The sequence below is a fragment of the Otolemur garnettii genome, unplaced genomic scaffold (genome assembly GCF_000181295.1).
Source record: "Otolemur garnettii isolate 467f Iridium unplaced genomic scaffold, OtoGar3 scaffold00244, whole genome shotgun sequence".
Taxonomy (NCBI): domain Eukaryota; kingdom Metazoa; phylum Chordata; class Mammalia; order Primates; family Galagidae; genus Otolemur; species Otolemur garnettii.
Window position 1 is genome coordinate 1,615,652 of NW_003852639.1, and position 13,995 is coordinate 1,629,646.

Sequence of the window (13,995 nt, forward strand, 5' to 3'; positions counted from 1 at the left end):
GCCAGGCGTTGTGGTGGGCACCTGTAGTCCCAGCTACTCGGGAGGCTGAGGCAAGAGAATTGCCTAAGCCCAGGAGTTTGAGAGTGCTGTGAGCTATGAAGCCACAGCACCCTACCAGGGGCGATAAAGTGAGACTCTGTCACTATGAAAAAAAAAAAAGAAGAGGAGTCATGCTTTTGCTCAGGCTAATCTCAAAAACTCCTGTGCTCAAGAGATCCTTCTGCCTTAGCTTCCCAGTGTGGTAGGCTTATACGCATGAGCCACTGCACTCACCCTATTGTACAAATTTTATTGGTGGCTTTTTAATTTAATTTTATTATTTATTTATTTACTTATTTTGTAGAGACAGAGTCTCACTTTATCACCCTCGGCAGAGTGCCGTGGCATCAAATAGCTCACAGCAATATCCAACTCCTGGGCTTAGGCGATTCTCTTGCCTCAGCCTCCCGAGTAACTGGGACTACAGGTGCTTGTCACAACGCCCAGCTATTTTTTTTTTGTTGCAGTTCGGCTGGGGCCAGGTTTGAACCTGCCACCCTCAGCATATGGGGCCAGTGCCCTGCTCCCTGAGCCACAGGGTGCCACCCTTTTTATTTATTTTTTTGAGACAGAGTCTCACTTTATTGCCCTGGGTAGGGTGCAGTGGCATCCCAGCTCACAGCAATCTCTAACTCTTGGGCTTAAGTGATTCTCTTGCCTCAGCCTCCCAAATAGCTGGGACTACAGGCGCCTGCCACAATGCCCAGTTATTTTTATTTATTTTTTGCTGATTTTGGCCAGGGCTGGGTTTGAACCCCCCACCTCTGGTATATGGGGCTGGTGCCCTACTCCTTTGAGCCACAGGTGCTGCCCAATGCCCGGCTATTTTTTTGTTGCAGTTTTGCCGGGGCTGGGTTAGAACCAGCCACCCTCGGTAACTGGGGCCGGCGCCCTACTTACTGAGCCACAGGAACTGCCCTGTTGGCCTTTTTAATGTTTTCATACGTGCAGTCAATGACAACTATCTCCTGAGGGGTGCCTAGCTAGGAGATGTCATTAACTATAAGATAAATCTCAATTATAGAGATGTTTAAAATATCAAAAACCGAATGTCTAAAAATTAATGACATATGGTAAGAAATTCTCAGAAATGAGAATCATTGAAGATTGTATCATGAAGGGTAGCTACAAAGGACAGAGGAGGATAGAAGTCAGAAAAGAAGCATTGATTTGGTCACACATATTATTTTTATACTGTAATTATTTTTATTTTTGTTTTTATTTTTTCTTGTAATCATTATTATTATTATTATTTTGAGACAGAGCCTCAAGCTGTCCCCCTGGGTAGAGTGCCATGGCATCACAGCTCACAGCAACCTCCAATTCCTGGGCTCAAGTGAGTCTCCTGCCTCCGCCTCCCAAGTAGCTGGGACCACACATGCCCGCCACAACACCTGGCTATTTTTTTTGGTTGCAGCCATCATTATTGTTTGGCGGGCCTGGGCTGGATTTGAACCCGCCACCTTAGGTGTATGTGGCTCACCTGGTGCTGAGCCTGGGGCCAGGTTTGAACCCATCACCCTCGGTATATGGGGCTGGTGCCCTACTCACTGAGTCACAGGTGCTGCCCTCCTTCTCTTCTAAAAATAGAAAAACTAGCTGGGCTTGTTAGTGGGTGCCTGTAAGTAGATAGGGCAAAGATTTAGAGGGCACTGCTCAGCTTCTTCTGAGTGGTAGGAACCTTGCATTAGTAGTCCCAGCTACTAAGGAGGCTGAGGCAGGAGGATTGCTTGAGCCCAAGAGTTTGAGGTTGCTGTGAGTTATGATGCCAGAGCACTCTACTGAGTGTGACAAAATGAGATTCTATCTCAAAAAAACAAAAAAAAGTACCTTTCTTTGCAAAATATTCATTACAAAATTTTATGAAGAGGTAGCCAACATGCAAAGAATATTTTGTAATGTAAAGGTAAAAGTACATTTAGTTACAATTTCTCATTGTCCCTAGGTATGGTGGTTTTAGGGGTGACTTTTGGGACACCCTGTAGTTTACCAAACATTGTAACCTTCTATTTAAGAAAATATGACAGGCAGCACCTGTGGCTCAGTGGGAGGGCACCAGCCCCATATACCTAGGGTGATGGGTTCAAACCCAGCCCCGGACAAACTGCAACAAAAAATAGCCAGGCGTTATGGTGGGCACCTGTAGTCCCAGCTACTCAGGAGGCTGAGGCAAGGGAATTGCCTAAGCCTGGGAGTTGGAGGTTGCTGTGAGCTGTGTGATGCCACGGCACTCTACCATGGGCGATAAAGTGAAACTGTCTCTATAAAAAAAAAAGACAATATAACAGTTGGCTTGGCGCCTGTAGCACAGCGGTTACGGTGCCAGCCACATACACCTAGGCTGGAAGGTTTGAGCCCGGCCCAGGCCTGCTAAACAATAATGACAATTGCAACAGAAAATAGCTGGGCACTGGGCAGGGGCCGGGGGGCCGCCTATAGTCCCAGCTACTGGGAGGCTAGGCAAGAGAATTGCTTAAGCCCAAGAGTTTGAGGTTGCTGTGAGCTGTGATGCCACGGCACACAGAGTCAGAGTGTGACATAGTGAGACTCTGTCTCAAAAAAAAAAAAGAAAAAGAAAATACGACAGTGTAATCCTAGCACTCTGGGAGGCCGAGGTAGACGCATGATCTGAGGTCATGAGTTGGAGACCACCTTGAGCCAGAGCAAGACCCTGTCTCTAAAAATAGCCAGGTATTGTGGCAGGCACCTATAGTCCCAGCTACTCAGGAGGCTGAGGCAAGAGGATCGCTGGAGCCCAGGAGTTTGAGGTTGCTGTGAGCTGGGACACCACAGGACTCTACTGAGGGCAACACAGTGAGACTCTGTCAAAAAGAAAGAAAGAGGACAGCGCTGTGGCTAAAGGAGTAGGGCGCCAGCCCCATATACCAGGGGTGGTGGGTTCAAGCCCAGCCCCACCTAAAAACTGCAAGAGAGAAAGAAAGAAGGAAGGAAGGAAGGAAAATATGACAGATAAATCATTTATCAAAATATTTTTTAAAAAAATATTTTTATGCAAAATGTGCAAGTATTTATTTTAATTACTCCTAGTTTAAGGTCTTTATTTTTGGAAAACAGGAAGGCATTTTTTTTTTTTATTGAATGGTAACTATGTACATTAATGCACTTCTGGGGTGGAAGGCATTTTTTTTTTTGGAGACAGAATCTCACTGTGTCGCTCTCAGTAGAGTACTGTAGCATCACAGCTCACAGGAACTCAAACTCTTGGGCTTAAGCGATTCTCTTGCTTCAGCCTCCTGAGTATGTGGGCCTATAGGCACCTGCCACATGCCTGCCTATTTTTAGAGAGAGGGGTCTCACTCTGGCTTCTGCTGGTCTCGAACCTGTGAGCTCAGTCAATACACCCGCCTTGGTCTCCCAGAGTGCTAGGATTACAGGTGTGAGCCACTGGGCAAGGCCAACAAGGCACTTCTTTACCCACACTTTCCATTCCTTAAAGGCTTCAGCAGGTTTTGATAAATTCTCATCATCTTCATGACCATGTTTTAGAGTTACTGCAGGTTTGTCAGCTGATTCATCATTGATCTATCTTACTAGAGCTTTACGCATTTCTACAATGCTGAAGCCAATAGCATACTGCAACTTTCGTAAGCAGATAGGGCAAAAGTTTAGAGGGCACTGGTCAGCTTCTTCCTAGTGGTTGGAACCTTGCATTAGGCATGGAAGCCACTGGGGGTGTCACAGTCCAAATATGTGTTCAGTCTCACGGGTTAAGGTCTTATAAGATCTAAGCAGCAAAACACTAGTTACATCAGGAATATAATAGCTATAAAAAATAGAATACTCACTTGAAGATGTTTTCTGGAGCTTCTTCACTTTGCCTTCATGCGCAAACTTTAAAAATTACCAACATACCTGGCAAAACTGAATATCCCCACATTATCTGTCAAAGAGGCCTATTCAAAGCCAAATTCCTTGGGCAGTGCCTGTGGCTCAGTGAGTAGGGTGCCAGCCCCATATACCGAAGGTGGTGGGTTCAAACCCGGCCCTGGCCAAACTCCAACAAAAAATAGCTGGGTGTTATGACGGGCGCCCTGTGGTCTCAGCTACTTGGGAGGCTGGGGCAAGAGAATCACCTAAGCCCAGGAGCTGGAGGTTGCTGTGAGCTGTGACACCACAGCACTCTACAAAGGGTGACAAAGTGAGACTCTGTCTCTAAAAAATAGAAGTTCCAGGAATCTCTTGGGTAAAGATCAATCATTGTTATCCCCACAAGACAGAAGGCATCTTTAGGTTTCTTCGTTTTTATGAACTCCAGAATGTGCCTTGCATGAATTTGTAGGTTTTGTGTGTTATTACTGACTCTAAAGAACACCTTGTTGGGGTGGGCACCCATAGCTCAGTGGTTAGGGCATTGGCCACATGCTCCAAGGCTAGTGGGCTCGATCCCAGCCTAGGACTGCTAAACAAACAAACAAACAAAAAACACAACTAGGCATTGTGGCGGGCGCCTGTAATCATAGCTACTTGGGAGGCTGAGGCAAGAGAATAGCTTGAGCCCAAGAGTTTGAGGTTGCTGTGAGCTATGATACCACAGCACTCTACCGAGGGCAACATAATAAGATTCTGTCTCAAAAAAACAAAAATAAATAAAATAGGCTCGGCGCCTGTGGCTCAAGTGGCTAAGGCGCCAGCCACATACACCTAAGGTGGTGGGTTCAAATCCAACACAGGCCTGCCAAACAACAATGATGGCTGCAACCAAAAAATAGCCAGGTGTTGTGGCAGGCACCTGTGGTCCCAGCTACTTGGGAGGCTGAGGCAGGAGAATTGCTTGAGCCCAGGAGTTGGAGGTTGCTGTGAGCTGTGATGCCATAGCACTCCACCTGGGGGGACAGCTTGAGGCTCTGTCTCAAAATAATAATAAATAAATAAAATAAAATAAACAAACACTGTTTCCCAGCATCGAATTTTTCTTTTCCTTTTTTTTTTTTGAGACAGACTCTCACTATGTTGCCTTTGGTAGAGTGCCATGGCGTCACAGCTCACATCAACTTCAAACTCTTGGGCTTAAGCAATTCTCTTGCTTCAGCCTCCCAAGTAGCTGGCACTACAGGCACCCACCACAATGCCTAGCTATTTTTTGGTTGCAATTGTCATTGTTTAATTGGCCTGGGCTGGATTCAAACCCACCAAGCTCTGTGCATGTAGCTGGCACCATAACCACTGTGCTATAGGCACTGAGCCCCAGCATTTAACTTTTCATACTATGATATAAGCGCTGGGTTTGTTGAGATGAGAGCTGTTTTTAGTGTTTGTTCAGAGTGTTGTATTGTTTGCATAATCTCTTCTATTAACATTAGGTAGAGCTTTCAGCCTTCCATTCAAATGGGTTCAAAAGATGTTCCACCATGAGGCTTACAATGTTGGGCATGTCCAGACCTGGCTGGAAAGTGTTATGGAGGGTACCTTCACCCCCACCAGGCCTTGCCACCATTGATTAGGACCCCCAACCCCTGCTGCCACTCCTCTTATCAAAATATTTAAAAGCAGCCGAGTACAGTGGCTCATGCCTATGATTCTAGCAATTTTGGAGGCTGAAGCAGAAGGATCATGAGGCCAGGAGTTAGAGACCAGCTTGGACAACACAAAGAGACCCTATCTCTACAAAAAATAAAAAAATTAGGCTTGGCACCTATAGCTCAAGTGGGTAGGGTGCCAGCCACATACACTAGAGCTGGTGGGTTAAAATCTAGCCTGGCCTGCCAAACAATGGCAACTACAACCAAAAAATAGCTGGGGGTTGTGGCCGGTGCCTGTAGTCCCAGCTACGTAGGAGGCTGAGGCAAGAGGATTGCTTAAGCCCAAGAGTTTGAGGTTGTTGTGAGCTGTGATGCCACGACACTCTACCCAGGGTGACAGCTTGAGACTCTGTCTCAAAAAAAAAAAATTAGCCATGCACAGTGGTGTATTTCTGCAGGCCCAGCTACTCAGTAGGCTGAGGTGGAGGATCACTTCAGCCCAGGAGTTCAAGTGAACTATGATCATGCCACTGCACTCTAGCCTAGACAGAAGAGCAAGACTCTACCTCCCCACACCCAAAATATATATTTAAAAGCTATATAGATATTAATATTTCTGGCCTATAGGCAACATGGTGAGAAAGTGCCAAAAACTCAGGAATAGAAAGCCTCCAGCTCTACTTTGAATATAAACAGCATTTTCTTGAGCTGGTTTAAACCATAACAGATTAGTGTCACACATCTCAAACTTTAGTATAATTATACATGGTGTCCATAAAGTTTGCGTGAAATTTACTATGTTAAACTATTTTGAATTGCACATGAATTTTAGGTCCACACTGTATTAAAATCTGGAGAACTTGTTAAAACACAGGACCCTGGACCCATTCCAGAGATCCTAATGTAGAAGGTGAAGGACAGAGTCAAAGAATTTACCTTTCTTACAAGCTCCCATGTGATTCAGCTAATCCATGTTCATAGCCTACACTCTAAGAAGTAGTAGTCTTTGTACTGACACTTGTTTCATTCAGACCAATCTCAGACCTTAATTCTTTGAGTTAGTTCAAAATGAATAATTCCTTCCTTCCTTCATTGATTCAAACAACTAGTGTTTCCATGGTATCAAATACCACATCAGATGCTGGATATACAAAAAAAAAAGTCACAGAATGAGATGATGCAATTAGGGTTTATATTGAAGGAGTCCTTTCTACCTTAACATTTGAAGCCAACACTTCAAATGTGTTAATAATCTATCAGTTTATTCTACCACAGACAAAATGATACATGATGTCTTTGCTATCAACATACCTACCTATTTCTCGAGCAAGAATAATACTGCTGAGGCGTATTGGTTGGGTAGATTCAGCAATGAGTACAGCTCTTTGGGAACACAAGGTACCATTTTCATATAAAGGCTCAACAGTAACTGCATCATGATGAGTGGAATGCCTGCCAGAGCAAAACACTTCAAAGTATTAAATACATGGGTTAAAGATAACTTTTGGTAGAACACAGATTCCTATACGTCTTTCATGTTACATATTAACAGATACACTTAAAAGATACTTTTATTTTTATTTTATTTTTGCAGTTTTTGGCTGGGGCCAGGTTTGAACCCACCACCTCTGGTATATGGGACTGACGCCCTACTCCTTGAGCCATAGGCACTGCCCTAAAAGACACTTTTAAAAGTAGGAACTTTGCTTAAGAATGCAAGAATTAAAGTGGGAGAGATTGATTAGAACTTTGCTGAATGGGCTTGGCACCTGTAGCTCAGCGGGTAGGGTGCCAGCAACATACACCAGAGCTGGCGGGTTCAAATCCAGCCTGGGTCCACCAAACAACGACAATTACAACCAAAACATAGCTGGATGTTGTGATGAGTGCCTGTAGTCCCAGGCAGAGGCAAGAGAATCACTTACGCCCAAAGAGTTGGAGGTTGCTATGAGCTGTGATGCCACTGTACTCTACACATGGTCACATGGTGACAGCTTGAGACTTTGTCTCAAAAAAAAAGAGAACTTTCTCCGATGATCTCTTATGCAGTCTCAGAGTGTTATATTCCTCTCTCAATATTTAAAATAAGATTAATGTTACATTGTCCCTCCAGATATAAAAATAGGATTGATGTTTTGCTTTTAATAATGAGATACAAGACTTGCTCAGACCCTGAGGAATGAGTTTCCTTCAATCCTAGAAATTGTACTGTTGATATCTAGGACGGAAAAACTGCCTAAATTATGAGGTATGAATCCAATTCAAAGTACAAAAAAATTGGGATAGGTGTGGTGGCTCATGCCTGTAATCCTAGCACTCTTTGGAGGCCAAGGAGGGTAGAACACCTCAACTTAGGAGTTCAAGAGCAGCGTGAGCAAGAGAGAGATCCTGTCCCTACTGAAAATATTAACACTAGCTCGGTGTTAGGACACATACCTGTAGTCCCAGGTATTCAAGAGGCGGAGGATCATTGGAACCCAGGAGTTTGAGGTTGCTGTTGAGTGACGATGCTTACAGGGGCACTCTACCCTTGGGACAGAGTGAGACTCTGCCTCAAAAAAAAAAAAAAAATTGTTTCCTATTGGGATTAAGGGAAAAAATAGAGAAAAAATTACCAAAAAATTAATTAATATTTTTGGATTAATGGAAAGAAGGTCTTTTGATGCTAGAAAGAAGACACCTTAAATCATCCTTTCAGTCAGGAAATCCATATAGCACACTGGGTCTTTTATTTTTTTTCAGACAGACCCTCAAGCTGTCACCCTGGGTAGAGCGCAATGGCATCACAGCTCACAGCAACCTCCAACTCCTGGGCTTAGGCAATTCTCTTGCCTCAGCTTCCCAAGTAGCTGGGACTACAGGCGCCCACTACAACACCTGGCTATTTTTTGGTTGTAGTTATCATTGTTGTTTAGCAGGCCTGGGTTGGGTTTGAATCTGCCAGCTCTGGTGTATATGCTGGTGCCTTAGCTGCTAGAGCTACAGGCGCCAAGCCACACTGGGTCATCTTAAAAGCCCAATTCTTTTTTTTTTTTTTTTTTTGTGTTTTTGACTGGGGCTGGGTTTGAACCCACCACCTCCGGCATATGGGGCCGGTGCCCTACCCATTTGAGCCATAAGCACCACCCACAAGCCCAATTCTTTTTGGGAGGCAAAATTCTCACATTATATAAACAAATATATATATATATATATATATTGTAAATATAAACAAACCTCATTACTTCTCTATGATGTGGTAGAGAGAAATATACTCTATTTAGGATGAACTCTCTGGCATCCTGAAGTTCACTTCAATTAGTTCACCTCATACCTTAAATAACCACAAATCCTATGGTTGGGTCTCACACCAAAAAATCATGTCGGCTCGGCGCCTATGGCTCAACTGGCTAAGGCGCCAGCCACGTATACCTAGGGTGGCGGGTTCGAATCCCCAGCCCGGACCCGCCAAACAGCAATGATGGCTGCAACCAAAAGATAGCCGGGCGTTGTGGTGGGCGCCTGTGGTCCCAGCTACTTGGGAGGCTGAGGCAGGAGACTCGCTTGAGCCCAGGAGTTGGAGGTTGCTGTGAGCTGTGATGCCACGGCACTCTGCCCAGGGGGACAGCTTGAGGCTCTGTCTCAAAAAAAAAAAAAAAAAAAAAAAAAAAAAAAATCATGTCTTTCCATCTTTAGTCAGGAAGTGTCATTATCACAGAGTGGAATCTACCCCTTGTCCCCACACTTCAAGTGGGTATCCTTATACAAGTGAGGCAACTTTTATATTACAGGCAGATCTCATCTCTACCCAAGACAAATCTTACATTCCCAGAACTTTGTACTTCCTGGTCGCTGGTCTTTAGTTTTTTCATGTGTAAGATGGGAGTAATAGCACTTATTTTGGAAGACTAAAAAGTGAAAGAATTAATACTTGGAAAGGCTTAGTTAAGTACTTAGTAATTTGCTGTTGTGTTTTAAAAAAATCTCCTTCTCTTGGGTGGCACCTGTGGTTCAGTGGGTAGGGTGCTGGCCCCATATACCAAGGGCAGCAGGTTTGATTTTTTTTTTTTTTTGAGACAGAATCTTACTTTATTGCCCTCGGTACAGTGCCGTGGCATCACAGCTCACAGCAACCTCCAGCTCTTGGGCTTAGGCCTCCCAAGTAGCTGGGACTACAGGCGCCCACCACAACACCGGCTATGTTTTGTTGCAGTTTGGCTGGAACTGGGTTTGAACTTGCCACCCTCAGCACACGGAGCTGACGTCCTATCCACTGAGCCACAGACACTGTCCATGGGGTGGCAGGTTTGAACCCAGTTCCGGCCAAACTGCAACAGCCAGGCATTGTGCCTGGTGCCTGTAGTCCCAGCTACTTGGGAGGCTGAGGCAAGGAGTTGGGAGTTGCTGTGAGCTGTGGCACCATGGCACTCTACCAAGGGTGACTAAAAAAAAAAGAAATCTCCTTCTGTTAAACAGCTCACCTTAGTTAGGAGAAACCGTCACAACCTAAGTCTTTTTGCTCCTAAAGAAATTTCCTGGCTCAGCGCCCATAGCTCAGTGAGTAGGGCACTGGCCACATACACGCAGGCTGGCAGGGCCTTCTAAACGATGACAACTGCAACCAAAAAATAGCTGGCGTGACAGGCACCTGTAGTCCCAGCTACTTGGGAGGCTGAGGCAAGAGAATCACTTAAGCCCAAGAGTTTGAGGTTGCTAATGAACTGTGACGCCATAGTACTCTACTGAGGGCAGCGATACAGTGAGACTCTGTCTCAAAATAAATAAATAAATAAATAAATAAATTTCCTAAGATTTAGGGAACTCCCTGTCAAGCTGATAACTTTGTAAGTCCTTCACGTTACCTGCAGACTCCCGGCACAGGGCTTCCCTGTGCCCTGTGGGCTTCCCTGTGCCCTGTTAGTTGCTCACAGTGATGACCCTTTCTCAATATGCACAGTGAAAAAGGGAGGGGTGGCTCATGCCTGTAATCCCAGCACTCTGGGAGGCCAAGGCAGGTGGATCGCCTAAGCTCAGGAGTTTGAGACCAGTCTGGGCCAGAGTGAGACTTCATCTCTAAAAATAGCCCGGGCGGCACCTGTGGCTCAAAGGAGTAGGGCGCCGACCCCATGTGCCGGAGGTGGCAGGTTCAAACCCAGCCCTGGCCAAAAACCGAAAAATAAATAAATAAATAAATAAAAATAGCTGGTGTGTGGCGGGCGCCTGTAGTCCCAGCTACTGCAAGGCTGAGGCAAGAGAATCAATTGAGCCCAAAGAGTTTGAAGTTGCTGTGAGCTGTGACACCACAGCACTGTACTCAGGGCGACAAAGTAAGACGAGGTCTCAAAAGAAAAAAATGAAAAAGCCAGTCTTATCCTAGAATTTCTCCCACGTTGTCCCTCACACTACCTGATGATACCCCACAGAGGCAGGACACTTCTTGCAGGGAGAATCTGGCCCCTGTACCTCCCTTGATTCCAATGCCCTCCTCCCTACAATAGCCCCCCCTCCCCTTTTTTGTTTGAGAGTCTAACTATGTCACTCTCCATAGAATACCTTAGCATTACAGCTCACAGCAACCTCAAACTCTTTGGGCTTAAGCGATTCTATTGTCTCAGCCTCCCAAGTAGCTGGGACTACAGGCACCCGCCACAACGCCCGGCTATTTTTGTTGTTGTTTTGCAAGCTGTCATTGTTGTTTAGCAGGCCAGGGCCGAGCTCGAACTCGCCAGCCTGGGTGTATATGGCCGGCGCCCTACCCACGGAGCCACGGGCGCCCCAGGATAGCCGACAGACCACAAAGGATTCCTGTGGGCTCTTACAGAAAGAACCTCTCTCTTCCTTACTGAGTGGTGCTGGGGTGCATATCCTTGTGACCCCCTGCCCCTCACCAAGTGTAGCAGCCCCGCTGCGCCTCCAGGAGGAAGGGCACCCGGCCTGGCTCTCGGCCGAAGGGTAGCAACACCTGTGGCACGTTAAGTTTGTTGGCCAAAATCTCAAGCAAAAATAGAAGCATCAACAAGAGGCGGTGTAGAGACAAAGAGAAAAGTAGCCCAAAGCCTCGGCTAGCCGGGGCACTGGAGCCAGACATGGCAACTGCCGGGTCGCAGGCTGCAGCTCAGCTACGACCGCTCCCGCCCCACACCAGCCAATCCACAGGCGCGACGTCATCAGGAGGCGGCCCCTGCGGCTTACTCGGAATTGTGGGAAATTTTTATGAGGCCCTTCTTTAAACCTCCTTATGGAAACTTTAGGCACAAACCCTGCTACCCTATTAAAACGCTTTCCTGGGGCGGTGCCTGTGGCTCAAAGGAGTAGGGTACCAGCCCCATATGCCAGAGGTGGAGGGTTCAAACCCAGCCTCGGCCAAAAACTGCAAAACAAACAAACAAACAAAATGCTTTCCTGGCTTGGCTCTTGTAGCAGTGGTTACGACGCTGGCCACACACACCAAGGCTGGAGGGTTCGAATCCGACCCAGGCCAGCTAAACAACAATGACAACTGCAACAAAAAATAGCTGGGTGTAGTGGCGGGCGCCCGTAGTCCCTGCTACTCGGGAGGCTGAAGCAAGAGAATCGCTTAAGCCCAAGAGTTTGAGGTGTTGCTGTGAGCTGTGACACTACAGTATTCTACCCAGGGCGACATAGTTAAACTGTCTCAAACAAAAATAAATAAAAAGCTTTCCAAAATCATGTATGGCAGATATCTTTTAAGGTTAAAGGAAAAAGAAAAGCTTAAAAAAAAATCTTTCCCGGGCGGCGCCTGTGGCTCAAAGGAGTAGGGCGCCGGCCCCATATAGCAGAGGTGGTGGGGTCAAACCTGGATCCAGCCAAAAACTGCAAAAAAAAAAAAAAAAAAAAAATTCCCAATTTCCTACCATGTTTGGCTCCTAGACCAAAAAAAGGAATTTTTTTTTTTTTTTTGCAGTAATTTCCAGTCAGTATTGGTCCTTGCCCATGAATGGAAAAACTTCCAGTCTTTAGCATAAACAGCTGGACTTTTATCAAGGAAGCAATGTAATTTTTATATGAAGTTACTCATGTCTCACTTCCAGGCCAGAGTGCAGGAATGCCAGAGATGGCCTGTCAAGGGCAGCTTTGAAAGCTATCCACTCATACACACCACCTATAAGTTAATATCCTGAGAACACTTCTTGTTAAATTCACTTGTTTTCTTCAAATATCCAATGGAATATTAATTCAAAGGCTATTTCATGACAGTTCATTAAAACTACATATTTCTAGGAATGTGATCAATATCACATCCGGTTTAAAGATTGTAATAGAATAAATCTATGGTTTATACAAATATGACTGCAAAGGAAAAAGTATGGTTTAGCTTGAAGATGCCAGTGTTAAGTAACCCATAAAAGGCCTGTCATTATAAGTATTATTTTTCTTTTTTTTTTTTTAAGACAGAGTCTCGCTATGTCACCCTTGTAGAGTGTCGTAACGTCACAGCTCACAGCAACCTCAAACTCTTGGGCTTAAGTGATTCTCTCGCTTTAGCTTTGCAAGTAGCTGTGACTACAGTTGCCTGCCACAATGCCCAGCTATTTTTTATTGCAGTTATTGTTGTTTAGCTGGCCCAGGCCGGGTTTGAACCTGCCAGCCTTGATGTGGCTGGTGCTGTAACCACTGCACTGTGGGTTCTGAGCCTTAAGTATTATTTCTTCACATTTACCCTGACAATATATATTATCTCCACATTAGATGATAAAACTAAATGATTTATATCAGACACACAACTAGGAATTTTAGAAGTGAGTTTTGAACTCAGTTTTGGTCTGCTTCTAAATTGTTTGCTCTACACTGAATCTTACTTGTAACCAACCAAGATCTGATTTTTTAATGCAAATCTCATACTTCTGTGGAGAAAGCACGTTTGGTTTAATAAATAAAAGTCAAATAGCTCTGAGAGTTGGAGGGACTGGTTCTTTATTTCAAAAAGACACATGTCAATATTCAGTATCAAAACAGTTGCACTACTGGTTTTCTTTCTCCCCATTGGCCCCAAAGAGACCATACCAAAGGAGAGTACATTTTAAGCCAATAAGCTGCAGGATGTACACCTAACAGGCCTCACTCAGAGAAACCTCTCCAAAAAGTGGGGACTGGGCAGGGAAAGAAACTTTAAAAGGTTTTTAGTACACTGCCAGCTCAAAGACTGTAGAGAGCCCTCATGGCCAGGGGCCCCAGACCAAATGAAGCAAGGTTTCAAATAATATAGAATTTTCAAAGTCTTGTACATAAGCTATTCAAGATTTCTCCAGCACAGACTGTTGCAAAGTACAAGGAGATGGCAATTTTAGACATAGCAGCTTCGGACCCAGAAAGGGTAATGAGATGAGTTTCATATTGGTAAATTAGTGGCAAAAACATAATTTTTCTTTAAGAAGGCAGGAGAGCAATTATGTGGTCCACTCAACATAAGGAGCACATGATCCATTCTGAGTCGTTGGCAAGAGTAGAGACAGGATAAAAATCTGGTCTCAAAGGT

At 45.0% G+C, this 13,995-nt stretch overlaps 1 protein-coding gene across 1 annotated transcript in view; it reads right to left on the reverse strand.

The window, feature by feature from the left end:
* The window catches only part of NUP210L (nucleoporin 210 like), a 147,392-nt gene extending 135,806 nt beyond the window's left edge, over positions 1–11,586 (reverse strand). The window contains 2 exon segments of the mRNA XM_023508329.1: positions 6,835–6,971; positions 11,387–11,586. Coding sequence (XP_023364097.1) covers positions 6,835–6,971; positions 11,387–11,586 — 337 coding nt within the window.
* Between the last annotated feature and the right edge of the window lie 2,409 nt (positions 11,587–13,995).